The sequence below is a fragment of the Alexandromys fortis genome, unplaced genomic scaffold (genome assembly GCF_014885135.2).
Source record: "Alexandromys fortis isolate MF-2015 unplaced genomic scaffold, M_Fortis_MF-2015_v1.1 scaffold_39, whole genome shotgun sequence".
NCBI lineage: Eukaryota > Metazoa > Chordata > Mammalia > Rodentia > Cricetidae > Alexandromys > Alexandromys fortis.
Genome location: NW_026067918.1, coordinates 1,985,245 through 2,006,691, shown reverse-complemented (window position 1 = coordinate 2,006,691; position 21,447 = coordinate 1,985,245). Strand labels below are relative to the sequence as shown.

Sequence of the window (21,447 nt, the reverse complement as noted above, 5' to 3'; positions counted from 1 at the left end):
TTTAAGTTGAATTTTCTAGCTAGAGGTCAACTGTCTGGAGCCTTCTGTAGTAAGTATCATGTACCACAGTTTTAGAAAGAATTAGCAAAAATACCTAGTTTCAGTTTCCCTGTCAATGTTTTGCCTTTTCTAAGTCATCAGACAGCATATATAATAGAAACTGAAACTGAGTGACTCTCAATAAAATTAGTTCAGTTTTGTGGGAGCAAAGTACACAGGGATTCTACAGTGAACGCTGTCATCACGCTGAGATATCGCTCAAGAGTGCCAAGGGACACTTCAAAAGGGTCACAGAATGAAGTGCACAGACCTAAAGAGCATCTGGTCATAGCAAAGAACTAATACCAAGAAGCAAAATGTTTTGTGTTACAAAAATATCAAAAGAGAATTGATTTGGGGGGGAGGAGGACATTCTTTGGGATTTTGCTATGTATCCATATTTCAAAGTATAAAATAATTTTTGCTCATCAAAATGTGTAATTCGAGATAACCATTACCCATTTTTTTTTTTGCATCTAAAGTTGGTTTGGCTTGAATAGTTAATGCTCATGATTAAATTCTTGTCTACATTATTTCACACTCTGGAATACAGTTTCAAAACAAAGGCCTGTCCATGTTGCTTGTCTTTGTTTGCAGGACAGTTACTGAACCCCGAACGATAATAGAAGCTCCACTCCTCATCTGAGACTTAGACTTGGTCCTGTCAAATACAGCTCTTACAGAAACTCGGACGTGAAATGTGACTGGTCCAGGAGCCCAGTATACAAACACAGCTGATATAATAAAGTTACTACGTTGTGAGATTTAGAGACAAACAGCAGTTGTGATCTCAGCAACAAGTTTTAAAAGACACATTTTTCCCCCACAGATGGAAACTTGGGGCTGATACATATGAGCACCTCCCAGGCAGGAAGGAAGGGAGCTAGGAGGAGGGTCGCTAGCTAGGCACAGCAGCGCCTGAGCAGACACCTCACCGAAGAGACCAAAGCTGACTGCGGTTCAAGCTGGATCTCGGAGTGAGGTCGGCACGGATGCATCTCCAGTGAGGGAGATGTTGTACACCCAGGCTCTGGTGCCAAGGAACACAATGGGCAGATACACAAGGGTGAGGGCCTGAGGGGACCTCTGGATATTCGTTTGCATGTCTTACAGGGGTCTTTGCATGGTAACTGGCAGCTTCTAATATCCAAGGCCATTCATACATATCAGACTACAGGTCAAAAAGGGTATTAGCAAGAATATCACTTTAGAATGCAATTGCTGTGTGTGTGTGTGTGTGTGTGCACGTGTGCACATGTGAGAGTCTGTGAGTGAAATATTTATAAAGAATACTTTCCGAGTACCTCCCATGCTGCTAAAGGGTAACATAACAAACTTGAGTAGTGTCTTCCCTGCTACGTTTTGGTTGGTCACTACATGTCTGGGGGTGGGAGAAGGGAAACACGTAAATCAAGTACTCTCCAGTCATCCTCAGAGCAGCACTTAAAGATACAGGTATCCCACCCAATAGACCAGGTTGAAGAGCAGGAAGGACGTGGGGAAGAAGACCCGGGAGTAGGAGTCCAGTTCTGAGACATCGATGTGGATACGCCCTCTCCTCCACGAGCCCGACTTGCACTCCTCGTAGCAGCAGAAGAAGCTCTGGCAGTCCTTGCCGTCTAGACACTCATAGACGCACGTGTCCTCGAACTCCTGCCAGTACAGGGAATTGTTTAGCGTGACCATCACTGGTGGCGGAGGCCTCATGTCCAGGAGGGAATAGTTCTGCAGGAAACAAGAATAGCACAGCAATCAGGAAAGGCAGGTAGGACGAGCCTGGGGACCATCGAGCTCTACAGGTGACATCTTAGGTCTGCTTTCAGGCAAGAGAGACTCAGGTCATACCCACCCCACACTTATCCAGAACTGGTCACAACCCATGCTTTGCACCATTGCAGCTCAGTGAACAAGGAAAACCATGTTGCGGGTTTAAAACTTTGTATCCCAGGTTTTGGGGGGAGGGAAAACATTATAGTTTCAAAATGTGTTAGCCATTTCAGGGCTCTATTCCGTTACCTTGTAGCAAATGTAGCAAATCCGTGCCTATCATAGATTTGTTCCTTGAATTTTAGACCACATGGATACGGAAACATGGGGAGAGAAATCTGACACCTATTTCCTTTTCTTTTGTTTGTTTGTTTTTTTTTTTTTTTTTGGTCTTGTTATTCAATGAAGCCTCCTGGAGCCTTGCCCATGGGAAGCATGTGTGTCCATGGATGTTGGCGAGAGTCCTGCTGTAGGCAGGATGCTTTGCACCCAGTGTTCACTGGGAGCCATCAGAGATCCGCTCTGTAGCAGCTTGCCATAGCTCTGGGGCATAAGCAGAGGTGGGGAACATGCTGGGCAAAGCTCTGATGAGGATGGGCACCAGCTGGCCTCATGCTTCTGAAGCCCAAGTGTATATCAAAAGCACGAGAGTCGCCTCTGCCAATTATCTGGTGTATTTGAAAAACATGCGTCTTTCAGGCAAGCTCTGTTTGGGAAAGATCTATCTTTATTAGACATTAACTCTGTTGAGAGTTTTCTTACATGTGGCTTTGACATTTTGCAGCTAGGCATTCATTCTCTCAGAGAGCTGAAACACTCTGTACCACACAGTCTCTCAGTGATGGTGTGAATGTGGGCTGCGGGCAGAGGAGACAGTAGACCTTGTGTAAAACTCTAAAATAACTCTGAAGCCATTTCTGAGGCCTCCCAGCAGCAGTACTCCCCCCTCCCCTGGGAACCAAGGACCTATCAACTTCACATGCATGTACTGGAATGTAGGGGATTTTCCATCTCCCTGTGTCCTTGTGGATGTTCTCCAGATAGAACTCAATTATTGAAATTGAGACAAGATAACCCTTAGATGTTGACTCAGTTCCTCAGCCTTGGTCAGGGGATATTGACTCAGTTCCTCAGATGTGGTTAGGATGAAAAACAACCCCCAGACTCCCCCCATTGTTTCTGTGACTTTTTGCTTCAAAAGTAGCCTGAACCAGCTATTCAGGGTCTTTCTGGCTTCTCAAATGCTGAAATACCCTGTCGTGACAGAATTAATTAAATCCTCTTGCTTTTACATCAACTGTGGTGTGAGAGTGTTTTCTTGGGGCAACTCCTCCTTGGTAATTGGACTCCAGGGTCCAACACTTGAGGGAAGACACCAAGCCAGGCCTGGCACCAGCAGTGTCTCCAGGGATAGAGACAAACCACCAGAGATGGTGACTTCAGGAAAATCAGCACGGAGGGCTCTTGGAACATGAGTGATCTCTGCTTCTTGTAACTTAGGGAAGTGAAGACCCAGCTTGCTGAAGCCCAATGGAAGCTCTGCGGTCAATGGTCAGGGGAGCTCCAGGTTCAGTAGCTTGGGATTCCGAAATGAGTTCCACTTCACAGGACTGAACTAGAACTTAGGACTTGACAGTGTAATCACTTCTCTCTATGTACTGTGGGGGCCAGCCATGATAATCTAAGTCTGCACAGGTCACCCAAAGAAAGTTCTTGACTTCCAACCATTATCACCTGGGACTCTGGCCATCGATAAATTTAAATAAGAGGCCTAAGTCTCAATAGTTTACCCTGAAGCAATACCTGGTAGCAGGAAAGAACCACAGGCTGAGATAACCCAACCCCCACCCAAGGGCAGACCATGCAAAGGAAATGCCTGACATTCTAACTGCTGTAGATAGGATCACCTGCCAGTGCACCTCACCAGGACACCCCTAGACAAATGTCAGCCAATCAGGGGTCCTAAACCTCAGAGACCCCTAACCCCCACCTTTACTACTATAAAAAACCCAATTCTAATTGAGCTGGGGGCTCTCCAGATATTCCAATACGTTGGACATGCCGAGAGACCGAGTTTGCAAACTTGATTAAAATAAAAGCTCTTTGCTTTTACATATGGGACTCAGTCTCCTTTGCTGGGCATAGCAGTACCAGCTCACTTCTCTCAATATTTCGAACTATGCTTAAGGGACACCTAGCAGATACCTCTCTAGCCACCTCTTTGGTCCAGCCAGTGTCTGACTCCTTCTGCACCAGGCCTAAGCCACAGGTCCATGTCCTCCATGGAACACTGGTTCCCAGATACCTGTGAAGGGCATTAGCCTTGCAGTTAACAAGTTAGGGAACCAAGGCCAGGGCAGTGTGAGTGACTTGTCTCAACCATATACATAGTCCTGGTTCTGTCTTTATCCCTTGGGGACTTCTCATTTGGGTTTTGTTATTTCTGGGAATGAACTAAGAGCCAAAGTGGTGATAATTCTATGCAATGGATAAATGCTCTCCCTTCTGCCCCCATGGCTGTGTGAGCCTTCGTTGGCCATCATCCTCAGTGTACCTTCTTAGCTGCGGTGGCACCCCTTGTTGTGAACTGTCGTTATAACTTCTAGATCACGAACCTTTCCATTTTGTCCACAGTTTGCCTTTGTGGGGGAGAATTCAACTTTCCTCTGAGTTAAAAGATTCCCCCCTCTTTCTTTTTGGCAGAATCAAACCAAAGACATCAATATTTTTCCTCAACGCCCAGGCCTCTGGGTGTGAAGATGTGCTCATTGGGCCCCAGGCTACTAGTTCTGATTGCTGTCCATCTCCCGGCACCTCACTCTCTATGACTTTGTCTAACAGTCATTGGAAGCAGTTTCTGTTGGCTTCTCAGGGCTGACAAGATGCTTGCCCACTACCCTTCTGACAACACCCCATGACATGTATTTGTAAAGTAAAGACTATGTATTTTTTCCTCATAAAAAATGGTTGAGATGCACAGAGTATAGGGCATTGTTGAGAGCTAGGAGCCAGTCACGATGCTGGGTGGCAGGAAACACTCAGTGTAAGTAAATCAAGGGATGAAAGTCACGGCTGTACACAAGCACAACCCATGACCTAAGGGTCAGTGGTTTGAAATGACATTTCTAGGTTTTCATTCCAGGTTCCTAATAGCATAGACAGGTGTTAATTTCGCTGCACTCTGTTTCACTTGTGACCATAAAATGAATTCTTATTTAGGCGTACATTATCTCAAAAGTGCCCAAAAGGAAGTGAGAATGCCATGCTATTTGTGGGGAAAGAAGGACATTCAAGCAGGGACATTCAGGCTAGAAATCACAGGGGTGGGTAGAGAAAGAAAGGAAAAGAAAAGAAAAAAACAATCTGTGAACATGAAGTGAGAGCCAGAATAAACATTGCATTACAAATCAAAGGTTAAGGTCTCTAATAGATTCAATATGCAACTACAGGCATTTCAGATCGCCTATAAAATGTGAGACATATAACAATTAACATAAAGACCTGGAAGATTGCTACTTCAAATATTAAAATAAGTTTGGTCTGGAGAGATGGCCATCATTTAGTTTTTTAGATTGCATGAATACATACAACATGGATGTCTGCAGTGCAGCCGGAAGCACACAGCACTCCATCAAGGTCCCCATGTAGACAGGCTAGGATGTTTCCCCTGCTGTGCAAATGTTCTAACTTGGTTGTAATAAACTTTTTTTTTTTTAACGGATCACATGCAGCACTCATTCACATTTATGAGGAAGATATCTTTCAGTGAAAGCTTAGTTTTGGTAGAGTTCCCAGAAATATTGGCATCTTTAAATCTATACATACAGAGGGTGCTTGTAGGCTTAATCGGTCAGGAATCCATCTCGTGGAATCTGGATGCAATAACTGCAAAATAAAAAGAAAGAAAGAAAGCAGAGTTGGAAAGTGGCCTCGGAACTCTGCAGTCTTCGGAGGATAAGCCCACCCTAGCACTGCCAACAGCAGGTGCTGACCCTGGAGAAGTGGGCGGTACCTCCAACTTAGTGCCCCGCCCACAATTCTATCTCACTTCCGGAGATCCCGGAGGACTTAACAGGATTTCAGCACACATTATCCTTAAACATCCCTCCTGGTACCTCAGGGATACCCTGGCTCTCCCAGCCACTCACCGATGCCTTCTTCTTCCTGATGGCTGGCTTCCGACAGCTGGAGTAGTAGTTGAGGGTGGCGTACTCCATCAGGGCGGCAAAGACAAACAGGAAGCACACGGTGACAAAGAGGTCCATGGCGGTGACGTAGGATACCCGAGGCAGGGACTTCCTGGCAATGGTGCTGAGCGTGGTCATAGTGAGCACTGTGGTGATGCCTGCACAGGGGACAGTTGTCAGCGTAAGGGGACAGTGCACCAGACCCGAAGGCCAAAGGCGACACAAAGTAAGAAACACATAGATTTTTGAACGTTGATTCCGAGTGTTGTCCCAGGCAGGTGATATGTGGCGGCTGCCCCATGGCACTTGACAGTGGCAGAGGAGCCTGTGCAGTGTGATCAGCTGCAGTCAGGAGGGGAGCAACCAACACCACTGTGTGCAGGATGAGTTGGAGGGTCAGGAGGGGAGGCACCTCCAGCGCATGTCCCGACCGCATTTCTGATGTGTTACGGGACCACGACACAATCCTACACCTAGGAACACCCGTAAAACAGGTTTTCATCATTCACTGCTTGTTTGGCATTTCACCTTTACAGTGCTTTTAGATAGAGACGCAGCCTCTAGCCTTCCCGGATGTCCTATGCAGCTCTGCACACCAGGCTTCCTGCCTGCCTGCTGTGTAAACTCTGGCCCTTCTGTACTCAGTCCCTGCATCATTCTGAGATGCCCTCTCTGAAACTACGCATGGACCAGTTTTCACACTTCCCACTCAGAACCTCTCCGCTGTAATTGGTGAACCTTGGTGGCTCACACCGCACACAGCTATTAAATCATAGGGCACACGATCATGCCTCATTCTGTGTTTCATTTGTTCCGTTTGTCTACTTGTTTCTGACTTTCCTTCCTGCTGTTCTATAAGTTACCGTGATGATCTGTAGACTTTCTTCTTGATGGTTTCAGATTTTAAGGCCCTTGGCAGCACCTGCAGGCCCTATGATGTCTTTGAGCGCACTGTATGGTGTACTATATAAGGGCACAGTGTCACATTGCACAGCATGTCAAGGGGTCCTTCAACTAGTGTGCACACAGGATTTATCCCCATTTTAACAAAATGTAGACACCTTGTTGCTTTTTACTTTTCTATGATTACAATGTAGTTGTCCTAAATATTTTCTTTAAAGAGTTAAAGCTTATTCAGGCCACATTAGATTCTCAATGGTTGTAAAATTCAGGTTGAGAGGCTGTTTCCTTCAGTAGAGATGGCTTCAACAAGAACCCATTGTCATTCAGGCTGTGATGCCCTGTAAGAAGAATCTTGTCTTTTTTTTTCCTCTACTACTTTCAAGAATCTTTTTCCATTTTTGAGTTTGATTATAATTTGTCTTAGCATGAAATTCCTTGGAGTTATCATGTTTGGAATTTACTCAGTTCCATGAATATGGAAAACTGGAGAAATATTTAGCTACCATTTCTTTGAGTACATTTTCAGCTTAATGGGCTTCTTCTGGGACTATAGTGGAAATATTAGACTTTATTCTTTGGTATTTCACAGGCTCTGGGGCTGATGTGTTCATATTTTTTCAGTCTATTTCTTCTCCTTGTGGCACAAATTTTTCTTGATTTACATTGAAGTCCACAAATCCTCTCCCCTGGCATGCTTAATCTTGTGAGTCATTTCTTTCACTACGGTGTCGCCGGTCCTAAACATGTACGTGGTTCTCCACTGCGTGGTTCTGTCTTCATGAGCTGTGCTCTTGCATTCGTTCACCTCAAGCGTGCTCATCAGACATGTTCTCGCTGGCATCTGAGAAGCCCGCTCGTGCAATGCCAGTAACTTGGCTACCTTCAAATTGATAAGTTTGATAGTATGACTTTTGGTTGTATCTTGGATATCTGGGGAATTAGTGTCTGTGATTAAAAGTATTATTCTACAGTAATTAAAAGCTGTTAGAAAAATGTATAGCTCAATAAAATCAATAAAAATTGAATGCTTATAAAAAACCTTGTTATAACATATTTTGTCAGAAGTCATTAATACAAGGACTCTTATATATAGTCAAAATTTCTCCCAGCCCCATACAATCTTACTAAAGATAAATGGGAAGGAATGCTCAGATGCCTTTATTATATATAACTAGTAAATCTTCATGGTGGTCTATATTGTCCAATAACATAAAGTACATATTTATTCAAATATCTTTTGTGTTCTAAATATTCTTGTTTTCTTCATTTAAACTTTTTGTTTTTTGAGAAATTTTTTATATAATCCAATATTACATTCATAAGTTTTCCTCTAGAAATTGCACACCTTCGACTTTACCATCCAAGTGTGTTCCGTGTAAAGCTAACTTTTGTATACGGAGAGTCTGTGCCAGATCTATTAGCCACAGGGTGTTGTTGAAATAAAAGCGGCGGGGCTGCATCCCCAACACCCCGGCCGCTTGGCTAGCTTATGCCCGAAATAACAACACACAAACTGTATTCATTTAAAGAACTGCTTGGCCCATGAACTCTAACCCTTACAGGCTAATTCTCGCACCTGGACTAGCCCATTTCTAATGATGCGTGTAAGCACCCCAAGGTGCCCTTAACCAATGACCTTCCTCCATCAGGGTGTTCTCCCATCGAGCAGAAACATAGCTCGTTAGCTTGTTCTTTTATCACGCTGTCAAATGCCTGGCACGTGCAAGGTCCAGGAAGGACGTTCTATCTTGGCTCATAGCATAGGATGTTAACACAGCACGGCAGCAACTGGGGCGAGGCTCATGCAGGTGGGAACTTGTTATATGGTCTGTTCACACCTCAGCCGATGAGGCAGCAGGGAGCTCTGACAAGCTCGGCTACACTAGACTTATCCCTCATATACCTGCCCCCGCTGATTCATGTCCCAAAGTTTCTGAATGTCCCGAAACAGCCCTACTATCTGGGCATTAGACCCTGCGGGGGATGCTTGCATTGGTATCACAACAGGAAGCACATTACAGAGTTCCTCACATTGAGAGCAAACCATCAGCAGGGAACAGGGCTGGACTAGAACTGGGTGCAGCCTCCCGAGGCCTGCTTAGCAACCTTCTTCTAGCAGTCAGGCCTCTTCTCCTAAAGGTTTCATGGCAGTAGCGCCAGAGAAAGAAGGCTAAGTCATGATCATAGGCAGCCCTCCAGGTTCAAGCCGCAGCACACGGAGAGCAAGGACGTATTCGCTGTTGTTCATCATAGACATAAATGCCTCTGGGTCCTTCAAAATCACATAGATCAACTGTGGGCAGGCCTTACTGTTTAAAAGTCAGGATCATTTCTTAAAAGGTGTATTTTGGTGCTGAATTTAGACCGTAGCATATTAGACATGTACTTCAAAAACTACTGAGAATCTGCTTAACATGTTTTCTACATGTCTATTTGTCTATAGATAGACAGATATCCATAGGGGAAGCATATATTCTATGGGATTAACGTGCCGACCAGAGTATGACATCAGAGTCCTCATCCAGCGGGATCTTTGCTTGTACTTTTTAAAAATCCTCTTTCTACTTATTCTTTGTGCTTGCACATCATGTAATTCTATCCCATTCATCTCCCCATCTTCCCGTCCCTTCGTATCCACCCTCGGCTCTTGCGACCTCCCCCGCCAATAAAATAACATTTAAGAGAAAAGAAAAATTTCATCGTAGATGCTGCAGTGTGATTCGGTGAGTCACACAGTAAGCCATTCAGTTTATGTATCTTTACTTGCAAGTGTTCACTGCAAAGAGTGACTGGTCGGGTTCGAGGCCTCTGATTTCTGCTATGCCGTGGATACTGGGCCCTCACTGGGACTCCGCTTGGATATCCCGTTGTTGCCCTGTGTCGTGGAGATCCCGAAGCTTTGGATCTGCAGGACCTGCTCCTTCACAAGCTCTGCCAACACAACCCTGGTTCCAGGCCCACAGTCTCTCCCTGTCCCCACCACCAGGGTGAGCTCCCCGATGTTGCCCCTGACTAGTTCACCTTACACAGCAAGGCACAAGGGGCGGGACCAGTTCTCCTGTTTTCTCACGCCCACACCTACATCACCAGGGCCAGCTCTACTGTGTTGCTGAGGAGAGGAGCAGGGGCCACTCTCCCAAGTGTTGCACCTGGCAAAGGGGCAGGACCGGCTCTCCCATTATTCCCTTAGGACAGCTCTCCCAACTGCCACAGGAGGCTGAAGGGTGGGGGCGGGGTATCTTTCCCTCACCGGCGCCACCGTCTGGCAGGTGAGTGGTGGGGTCGAGGGCTAGAGCTCCCATGGTCATGTTTCAGGACTGGGTTCATCTGCACCCCGTCAATACAGTCAATTCTATTGTGCTGCCCAGGTGAGGTGCAGGGCCAGCCTTCCTGAGTGCTGCAGCTGGGGAGGGGGAGGGCTAGCTCCCTCATCTGCTGCAGGGTCAAGGGAGGCATCTCCCCCTTGCTCATGCTGCCATGTGACAGACTAGTAATGATGGGGTCAGCTTTCCCAGGCTCACACCCCTTGGGGCTAACTCACCCACATCCCTGCCAACAGGGTCAGCTCTACTGAGCCGCCAAGGCATGATGCAGGGCCTACCAGGATCTTTGAATTAGTCAATTTCATGCTTTCAATCAGACACGGGACCATGGCAGAACTTGCCACGTACGAGAGTCTCAAAAAATACTTTCACATCCTCAGAAGATCGAATCGCTTTTTCCTATTATTTTCAACTGGGCCATTCTGCAAATAATGTAAAATTATTATTTTGCAAAGAATGGTAGATGCTCATGCTAGGCTTAGATGTACTCTCAGCCAGAGGGCTCCTTGGTCACAGTGTGAGACCTTTGCTCTTGGGAACCGAATTTCCAAAATCTTCAAAGGCCAATGAAGAACCAGAGCATATCTGAGGCCTGAGCAGGCTTTGGAGTTTATGCTGGCACAGAGACCACTGTGAGAGCCGACCTGGGAGTCTGCTTCAGAGATAGGAAGAGAGGACAGTTAGGAGCACAAGCGCTAAGACTCCAAACTGCAGCAGATTGTATCCTGTGGCCAGCACAAACCACAATGCCCTGAACAAGCAGATGTTATAGTGTGAGAGCCGAGAGCTACGTGGCTTGGGTGGATGCCGAGGAAGCCGCCTACTGCACAGCACCGTTGCCATTGCAGCCAAGAGTGCTGAGGACTGGCAATCTGTGAAGATCAGTGCAGCTATGCCACAGGCCTTTATCCCCGCGCCATAGCCTAAAACCAAGTTAACTTGGTTGGGCTGGGAAATCATGTTCTGTCCACCACGGCCCCTGGCTCTTGAGCTAATGCATATAATTATAAATTATATATTATAAACTATAAATTATATGCATTAGCTAAATTATATATAATTTCTTATATGGAGCCCATTCTAAGAAACAAGAAACTTCTCTAATAGTGAATCAGCAATGAGGATCTGAACATTTTCTATATTCTAACAAGTGAGTTTTATAAAAATTAAATATTTGAAACCTCCTTGGAAGAAAACTGCCTATTTTTCTGGTGCACACTTTGATTGAATAAGACTTAATGAAAGAGAGAGAGAGAGAGAGAGAGAGAGAGAGAGAGAGAGAGAGAGAGAGAGAGATGAGAGAGACCAAACTTGAATAGTGAGAAAAATTCACATAGCTCTTAAATCAATTATATTTGAATTCTCTTTAATTAAGGTATTTTGTGAATGCTTCTGCATTGACCTTGCACAGAATGGCGGATGAAATTTTATTTGCAGCTTACCTAACGTGGTCCTTGCTGGTGTTGCATCTTTTTTGATCCAAAATGACACCCAGGACAGAACCACAGTCAGGATGCAGGGGATATACGTCTGGATGGTGAAGTAGCCCATTCTTCGACTCAGTTCAAAGTAGATCGTCATGACAACATAATCACCTGCAATAAAGCATCCCCCAAATCAAGATGACATCCATAGGTTAATATAGAGTGGGGGAAAGGATTTATAATTTCAATTTCTAACGAAGTTACTTGAATGAAAACCACAAGTCCAGCGACACCAGTTGGAAAAAGCGTCAAATGCTGGTGCCGTTGAGCTGCATCACGCCTGTGACTTTGTAAACACGTTACTGTGCCATGTAAAGGACACACTGACACATGTTTCTCGGTTGGGGACAGGCACACACATCTTCTAACTGGCGGGTCATCGGATAAGAGGCTGTTGCCAGAGACCATCTGTGTGCTGCAGAATTGCATCAAGAGTCACAAAGGAACTTCAGCCCTCAAACAGAGCTCGGCCATTCTAAGGCTTCTTGTCTTCAATAATGGCAGAAACGAAATGTCTCCATTTTCATTTGCAATTATTCCATTGCTTTTAGAGCATGGTGCATGGCAAAATGTTGGTTCTGCCTCACTGTGCCACTTCAGGGAGAAGACACAGGCATCTCTATATGTTGTGTGCACCCCTACCCATGACTTCATCATCCTGTCTTCACAGTCACTTAAAACAAAAAGAAAGCATTGCATATCTTTTTTTTTAAAGATTTCATTTATTTATTATGTATACAACATTCTGCCTCCATGTATGCCCACATGCCAGAAGAGGGCGCCAGACCTCATAACAGATGGTTGTGAGCCACCATGTGGTTGCTGGGAATTGAACTCAGGACCTCTGGAAGAGGAGCCAGTGCTCTTAACCGCTAAGCCATCTCTCCAGCCCCATCACATATCTTAAAAGAGAAGCACGCAATAACTTCATTAAAATCTGGTTTTACTTCATGCCCCAAGGCCATTTTAATCTTAAAGTAATAGTTATTAGAATTAGCAAAACATGGGGAAATTTAAGTACACCAACCATGTAAAAAGTTAATTAGCTAATATGATTATGTTATAATTAACTTCTAGAAAATCTTTAGAATAATTATTTGGATTGTTAAGCAGCTGTTACTGAATGATTTTTAAAAATAGATTTTAATGTTTAAATATTAGTGAGACCATTTCCCTTCTGATACAACCATTTTCTTACATGTTTAAGTTGCAGACATCTATGTTTAGAACCATGTTTATACCAGACATAGCAGTCCTGTATTGGTTTATACCAGACATAGCAGTCCCGTGTTGGTTTCTAACCAGATGAAGGGTCAAGAGCATGGGACGATGTTGCATCAAAATTGCATGGAACTCTTACTTCAGCTTCAAAGTCTGAAGAACCAGAGACTTGTACTCTCATGTTAAAAACAAGAAAGCAGTATTCAATACACGCACTGAACATCACCACTTCGGTGGTTTCAAAAGGAAAATGAGATTACAGGGGAGGCCCCTATCCCAGAATCTTAATGATGGAGAGAATCCGGAAAGATGCAAAAGATGAGATACCCACAGAAGATGCAGAAGGTGTCAGAGGCTGGAGGTCAACAAGACACAAGTATCTGAAGGAAATTTGTGGAGGCTTAATGAAGAAAGCAAGAGTGAGAAGTTCCCAAGGCCAGTAGACACACTCACGCTGGTCACCAAGGTCCTCCCAGTTCCCACTTGATTCCAGATTGGGGGGGGGGGTCTGAGGGAGCTCCCAGCATACACTGTTTGTCAGAAGTGTAACCATCATGACGTATTCCCAGGATTCTTCAAACGGCCAAGTTTACTAAAACCAAATAGATTCAGAAAGACATTCACAGCCATTAAAACCCAGGAAGATTTGGTCACTAAATGCCGCGTGATATCTGTCGTTGCTAAAAGGGGGACTGTGGAGGAAAACGAGGAAACCTGGCCATTATGGTGTCTCCTTAATAATGCTGACTTGACCTTAGCTTGTCTGTTTTCAAATGTGCTACAGCAACCTAGAGAAGCGAAGAAACTGGGCCTGAGGTGCCAAAGGACCCTATGCAGTCTGCACAATTTTTCTGAAAGTCTGAATTTTTTCTATACTGAAATACTCATTAAGGTTGTAAAACTATAGCCCCCCAACTCTTTATTAGAGGGTTTTCACAATTCTAAGACTTAACAAAAATTTTTAGTTTGACCGAGAACAACCCTTTCACGGTGCATCCATTTGAATAGAGCATCTGCTGGTGAAAGGAATGGGAGATGGGTCCGCGGATGAAGTAATCTACTCTTGGCCAATTGGAGTAACCTCTTCACCTGTCTATAGTGATTGCAAGCTAACAACTTTTATTGCACCCATCGAAGAGATAAGTTTTCAGGACAAAAGACTATTCCAAACTATGAAGCTAGAAACTGGTGACAAGATGCTTTCTCTAAGCACTGCTTACCTGGGGGAAAAAAACACAACCAAACATGTTATTATCCAGCAATGACACGCAGCATCACCTTACATCTGACTTGCGAAATGCTAGTTGTGAGGGGTCATGAAAGTGTGGAGCCTTTTTCTAGCCACATTTCCCCTTCCTCCTATAGTTTGTTTAGTTGTTTGCTTGTTTTTCTCTCCAGAGAATTTTCAGATTTTTCAAAGAAAGACTGAAGATTCTGCAAAGAGCCACTCCATGGGGCTACTGAGAGAGATGCAGAAAATCCACGCCTTTCCCTCTACATGTTCCAATGCAGAGGAGCAAGGACAACTATACTCGTTCACTAAGCCAGAGGCAGAAACCTATGACAATTAGAGGCTAGGGGCAGGGCATCTGGGAAAGACAGAACACCGTGTGATTGGAGAGACGCAAGACTACCTGGCAAGGCCAGCATTGCATCTCAAAGAGGAATGGGAGTGATTTCAAGAAAAAGACCCACAAGCACAGATCCTCTCTAAGACTGGGTCTTGTGTGAAAGCATCAGGTGATATCTGAATTCTCCCTCACTCCAACACCCAGCATAACAAACATGGCCAAAGGTCAGGAGTAAAGTCAAAGCCGAGACAGGGCAAAAGATGTGCTCTAAGAAGAACAGAAAGGAAGATGCAGAGAAAAGTGGGAAGCAAGAGACAAAGATGACCTGATGCTTAAAAGGTTGCATTTTATTTATGCATATGTGTGCGCGGTTAAAGGCAGTTGTCAGCTGTGTGACATGGGTGTTGGGATTGAAGTCAGGATACCTGTAAGAGCGGTCACAATTGCTGAGTCCTCTATGCAGCCTCTGGCTGAACTTTTGACTAAATGTGCTTTAAAAAAAAAAAAAAAAAAAACCTCTCTCACTGAAAGTCATTCAATTCTTCAACCCACTTCCAAGCAAGCAATATGCTTTTCTCAATATCTGCTTCAGTACAAACATGCATAGCTTGCCGGTGAAATTATAGTACCTACAAAACAATAAAAAATAGCAGTCTGAAAAGACAGCCAGCTGAACCAGAACTAGATATGAAAAAACTTAATTAAAATAATCACTTCATAAAGTAACCATTCCAAAGATAAAAATCCGGTCAGAATAAAAAAAAACAATCAAAAAGAAATGAAAAAAATCCAAAGACCCATTCAGTAAGAGAGATGAAGCAACTCATTGGATGACCACAGACAAACAAACCAATGCACCACTAAACAGGTGAATTTGATTATTACTATGAAACACAAAATGGAATTTGAGTTTAGAAGCCAGAAGAGGGTGAAAAAAAAACACCATGGGAAAGGAACCAAGATCTTTGTAAACCTAGCTTATTTGACTAATCCACAAAGCTCCAAGACCAGGCAGGACAATCAAACAAAGCACACAAGGCAACAAGAGCAACGAAACACACACGGACACATTAAAACCCGTGCGCCAAAGGTAGTGGGGCAATGTCGTGGTTTGTCTGAGGAAAAGGGACACATGTTTCGTGCAGAAGAACAAGGGAAAGGATTGTGAAATTGTACAGTATATTAGCAGTGTTTCTACTATTGTGACAAAACACCACATCCAAGGTGTGTGATAGAAGGAAGAGCGGATTGGGGCATATGGTTGCAGGCAGTTAGGGCCCATGTAGGCAGAGTACAAGCATTACACCAGGGGCCAGTACCTCCCATCTTAAATCACAAGCTCAAAGCAGAGAGGATAACCTGGAAATGGCTCAAGTCTTTAAACTCTCAAAGTCTTTCCCAAGTCCATACAACCTCCAATAACAGTCACATCTCCTAAGCCTTGCCAAACAGCATCACCATCTGGGGACCAAGTAGTCAAATGCCCAAGACTATGGGGGTCATGTGATTTAACCCACCACTGAAAAAGAGAAGGCAAGGCAAGGAACTTTTTGGAGTCCTCAAAAAACACAAAATCGAAACAAAACGAAAGATCCAAAACCGAACTTCAGTGAGAATACCTTTCTAAAAGTGAAGAAAATGTAAAACCCTGAGATTCACGCGATCTAAGGGAATTCCTCAATGTTTGATTTGGTTGTGAGAAAAAAATATTCAAAGATAAAGTATCAGATTTATTCAGACATTTGCAAGGGAAAGTGTGTTAGAAATGCAGAAAAAGTGTTACAAATCCAATAAATGATACTCTCTATTCTTTTAATTAACAGATTTATAAGGTAACGGCCATGGCAAACTTAGAGCTCTACATTTTACGGCTACAGCAGAAGAAAGGACAAGGCAGAGAAGCAGCTCTCTAAGAGCCCCAGGGGAGGTGCTGGGGGTATGCCATTTGGAGGCTCTCAGCGGTTTCACATCAGCAAACCAACATCTGGAAATCTATTCAGAAGGTCAATATGTATCATAAGTCCTAAAATAAATGCTAAGCTATTTTAGAGTCATTATAAATAGCCAATCAATGGAGACAGCACAAGGGAGGCACAAAGCTGCTTTATTTAATTTTAAAACAGAAAGTGGAGTACAAAAGCCAGGGCAGGACATTTTATTTCACCCTATCAACATTCAGCTTAGACACTAATGGTCTAAACACAGAGAAAAGGAATTCAAGACTGGACTCTGTGAGATGTAAAAAACACTTCAGATAAAAAAAGACATTCCTCAGTTAAAACTTTAGAAAAGCAGGGAATAGCTACAATGTCAATAAAGAGTTAGTGTCACCATTTCTGAAGAAGCAGGCTTTAGAACATGGACTATGGTTGGAACAAACAGAAGTGTTACTGATGACAGAGACACAGATTCCGTAGGACAGCACAATACTGCATAATTCTCAGCCACAGAGGTTAAACATTTGAGTCAAGATAATATGGAAAAAAGGGGAAAATGTATAGATACAGTGAGAAATTTTAGCAATTCTAAGTTTTTAGAAGAACCAACAATTGGAAAATATGATAATGTCTGCATGATATTAGTAATAACAATGACAATTCAACATCATTTAAAATGACAGAACAGGACCTTCCAGGAAAATGAAAGACTTGAAGGTGATCTCTGTGACTCAGTAAAGGAGAAGAGTCAAAGAACACAGAATCTATTTAAAAGAGATAAATAACTTCTGGAAAATTGCAAAATTAGTAACTGAGGAGTGTTTGAAAAGTTTGGAGAGTGAGCTGGGCAATGAACCAAAAAGAAGTAGGCAAAGCTAAACACAGTTCCAGCCATGCGGCTTCCTCTTGGAAGAAGAAAGTAAGCCATAGGCCCTGGGGCAAAGAGATCGGCAGAAACCATCAACCCTCTGTCCATGCAAGTGTCAGATCCAATTTCAAGTCTTGGCAAGACAGTCATTCTTCCAGAAAAAGTACAGAACAACAAGGAAAAAAAGAACAATCTCGATCAAAAATAATTCTGGGAAAATCATCATCATGTCTAACTCCAAATTATAGACTAGAAACACAGTAGAGGATCCACGCAACATTGGCACAAAATCAAACATGAAACTCAGGAATGTAATTGAGGAACCAGACCTAAGTCTATGCAATTACAGTTACATGAGTTTTGACAAAGGTGTCAGCAATACACCTTGGAGAAATGTATTGCACAAAGTTCTCAAATAATGAATAAAAATACTGTTAAAAGTATAAAATAGTCACTCAATCTATAAATTACCTCCAGAGGATGGTTTGCTGTCTCATTCATTAAAACAAATTTTGCTTATGAAATTGTTATAAAAAGATGAGATGCTAGCAGATTCCTTCACAGAAACAGAAGAGTACGCATCATCTCATCAGAACAAAGGCTGACAACAATACAAGTGAAATAAAGTTGGGAGCAGGTGGGTGGGGTGGATTGGGGGGAAGGGGAGATGGGGAGAGAGAAGGGAGAAGGGGAGGATTGAGGAGAGCTTGGGGGAAGGGGATAATTGAGATGGAGGAAGGGTGGATATGGGAGCAGGGAAGAAGTTATCCTAACCAAGGGAGCCATTTTAGGGCTGGCTAAAGTCTTGGCTCTAGAGGGGTTCCCAGGTGTCAAGGGGATTTTCCCAACTAGTTCCGTGGGCAGCAGAGGAGAGGGTGCCTGAACTAAACTTATCCTATAGCCGCACTGATGAATATCTTGCATATCACCATAGAACCTTCATCCGGCGATGGATGGAAATAGAGACAGAGACCCACATTGGAGCACTGGACTGTTGTGGGAGCTCCTTCCGCTCCTTCAGCCAATAGCTGCTGAGATACCAGCCCATTGGGGCGTGGTCTCTCTTTCTTTAAAAAAGCAGTAACTGCTCTCGCTCACTCTCTCTGGCTTCTGGCTCCGCTTCCGGTGACTAGGCTCCTTTCCTGATTGTGCAGAGGGCTGTTGTCTGGGACGGTGATCTGTAAGTTTTCCCCTTTAAATAAATAACCATTCTATTAATCATAATTCCAAACTGGTGTGGGATTGTTTGTGACTTATGCCTTTACTGGACTGAGCTCCCAAGGTCCAAATGAGGAGCAGAAGAATGGAGACCATAAGCAAGAAAGTCAGGACCGTGAGACAATGGGACTGATCTAATGGGAGCTCACCAAGGCCAGCTGGACTGGGACTGATGGAGCATGTGATCAAATTGGACTCTCTGAATGTGGCTGACAATGAGGGCTGAATGAGAAGCCAAGGACAATAGCACTGAGTTTTGATTCTACTGCATGGACTGGCCTTGTGGGAGACTAGTCTGTTTGGATGCTCACCTTCCTAAACCTGGATGGAGGGGGGAGGACCTTGGACTTCCCACAGGGCAGGAAACCCTGACTGCTCTTAGGACTGGAGAAGAAGGGGGAGAGGGACTGGGGGGAGTGGAAGGGAAATGGGAGGAGGTGGAAATTTTAATAAATAAATAAATTAATTAAAACATATATTAAGGTACAATAAAATATGAGTTTCTTGCATTTTTGAATAAATTTACAGACCTATTACAACTGAAACTTGTTTTTAGGCTGTTATCATTTGAGTTGTCAAAACAATGGTAGGGGCAATCTTGCAATAGAATATGTCCATGAGCCAATGCTAAGGTGCTTAGGAAAGTATGAAACATTTTGACTATCAGATCATGCAGTCTGTGTTTGAGCTAAACACTCTTGTCTCATATTTTTGCATGTAATATCTCTTTCACCTTAGAGCTTCCTGTCTTCTGACCACCAGTTTAAAAAAGCTAAGTTCTAGGCCCTTAAAGAGGAAATGAAAAACTTCCTCAAAGAAGGTGAAGAAAAGACAACAAAAAAATTGAAAGAAATCAACAAAACTCTTAAAGAAAACCAAGGAGAAAAAAATCAAACAGGTGAAAGAAACAATTGAAGACTTGAAAACCAAAATAGACACAATAAAGAAAACACAAACTGAGGGAATTCTGGAAACAGAAAATATTGGTAAGTGATCGGGAACCACAAATGTAAGCATGAAAGGCAGAATACAAGACATGGAAGAGAGGATCTCAAACGCTGAAGATAAGATAGAGGAAATAGAATCATCAGTCAAAAAATATTGAATCTAACAAAAGCTTAACACAAAATATCTAGGAAATATGGGACACAATGAAAAAAATCAAACCTAAGAATAATAGGGATAGAAGAAGTCCAACTCAAAGGAACAGAAAATATACCCCCCAAAAAATCATAGAAGAAAACTTTCCCAACCTAAAGATGCACATGCCCATGAAAATATAAGAAGCTTACAGAATACCAGATAGACTGGACCAAAAAAAAAAAAAGCCTCCTTGCCACATAATAATCAAAACACTAAACATGCAGAATAAAGAAAGAATATTAAGAGCTGCAAAGAAAAATGGCCAAGTAATATATAAAGGCAGACATATCAGAATTGTACTCTGGTTTCTCTTCAGATCATACAAATCTTTTGCCTTTTACTGACTTCTCAGTGGAAACAATGAAAGTCAAAAGGACCTGGTAAAGCATTATATAGACATTAAGAGACCACGATGCCAGCCCAGACTACTATACCCAGCAAAACTTTCAATCACCAAAGACAGAGTAAACAAGATATTCCATGGTAGAACTAGTTTTAAACAAAACCTTGTCACAAATCCAGCCCTACACAAAGTAATATAAGGAAAACTATAATCCAAGGAAGTCAGCTACACCCACAAAAACACAGTCAATAGATGATCTTACAGCAGCAAATACCAAAGAAGGGAAAAGTACACACAAATGACATCACCAACAACGAAAACTAAAATAATAGGAACTAGCAATCACTGGTCAATAATGTCCATTAATATAAGGGGACTCAACTCACCTATAAAGAAAACACAGGCTAACAAGATTGAATACAAAAACAGAATCAATCTTTCTGCTACATACAAGAAACACACCTTTACCTCAAAGACAGACATCATCTCAGAGTAAAAGTTTGGGAAAATTTTTTCCAATCCAATGGACCTAAAAAACGAGATGGTGCAGCTATTCTAATATCTAACAAAATAGACTTCAACCTAAAATCAATCAAAAGCGACAAAGAAGGACATTTCATACTTGTCATAGGAAAAAAATCCATCAAGAGGAAATCTCAATACTGAACATTTATGGCCCGAATACAAGGGCACCCTCATATGTAAAAGAAACACTACTAAAGCTTAAATTATACATTAAACCCTACACACTAATAGTGGGAGACCTTAATACCCCTGTCTTACCACTGGACAGGTCTGTAAGATGGAAACTTTGTGATGAGGTACCTAACAGATGTTAATGCTCAAATGGACTTAACAGACGTCTCTAGAACATTCCACCCAAACACAAAAGAATATACCTTTTTTCCCAGAACCTCATTGAACCGTCAAAAATTGGCCACACACCTGCTAACAAACCAAATCTTAACAGATACAAAAAAATTGCAATAACCCAATGTGTCTTATCAGATCATCATGGCTTAAAGTTAGAATTCAACAGTAACACTAATTTCATGAAGACCACAAACACATAGAAATTCAACAGTGGTCTTTGATCGCAGCACAACCTAAGCAGAAATCAATGCAGAAGCGTTAATGGAAACTTATCAATTATACTCGATCTATTTTAGGAAACATTAAGAGCAAAAATAGCTTTCTCTTTGCTCTACAAAGCCTGCATTCTTACCTGAAAACCATGGAAAAAAGAAAATGAGAGATGACTATTCCTCATGATAATTACTGTATACCTCTTCAATACCAGCTGATAGTTATGATATAAGCAACATAATATAGCATGGATACATACAAATAATTACATATGACAAGCAGATGGAATTTCAGGAATGAGGTCGATTCAGCGTTTTAACATCCACCATGTTAACAGGTTAAAATGGGAAAGTCAAG

At 42.9% G+C, this 21,447-nt stretch overlaps 1 protein-coding gene across 1 annotated transcript in view; it reads right to left on the bottom strand.

Moving 5' to 3' along the window:
- Nucleotides 1-1,312: 1,312 nt before the first annotated feature.
- The window catches only part of Gabrg3 (gamma-aminobutyric acid type A receptor subunit gamma3), a 478,787-nt gene continuing 458,652 nt past the window's right edge, over nt 1,313-21,447 (bottom strand). Inside the window, exons 7-10 of the mRNA XM_050140520.1 lie at nt 11,662-11,814; nt 5,955-6,151; nt 5,632-5,691; nt 1,313-1,764 (exon numbers count right to left, since the gene is read on the bottom strand). Coding sequence (XP_049996477.1) covers nt 1,483-1,764; nt 5,632-5,691; nt 5,955-6,151; nt 11,662-11,814 — 692 coding nt within the window. The 3' untranslated portion in view covers nt 1,313-1,482. The remainder of the gene's footprint in view (nt 1,765-5,631; nt 5,692-5,954; nt 6,152-11,661; nt 11,815-21,447) is intronic.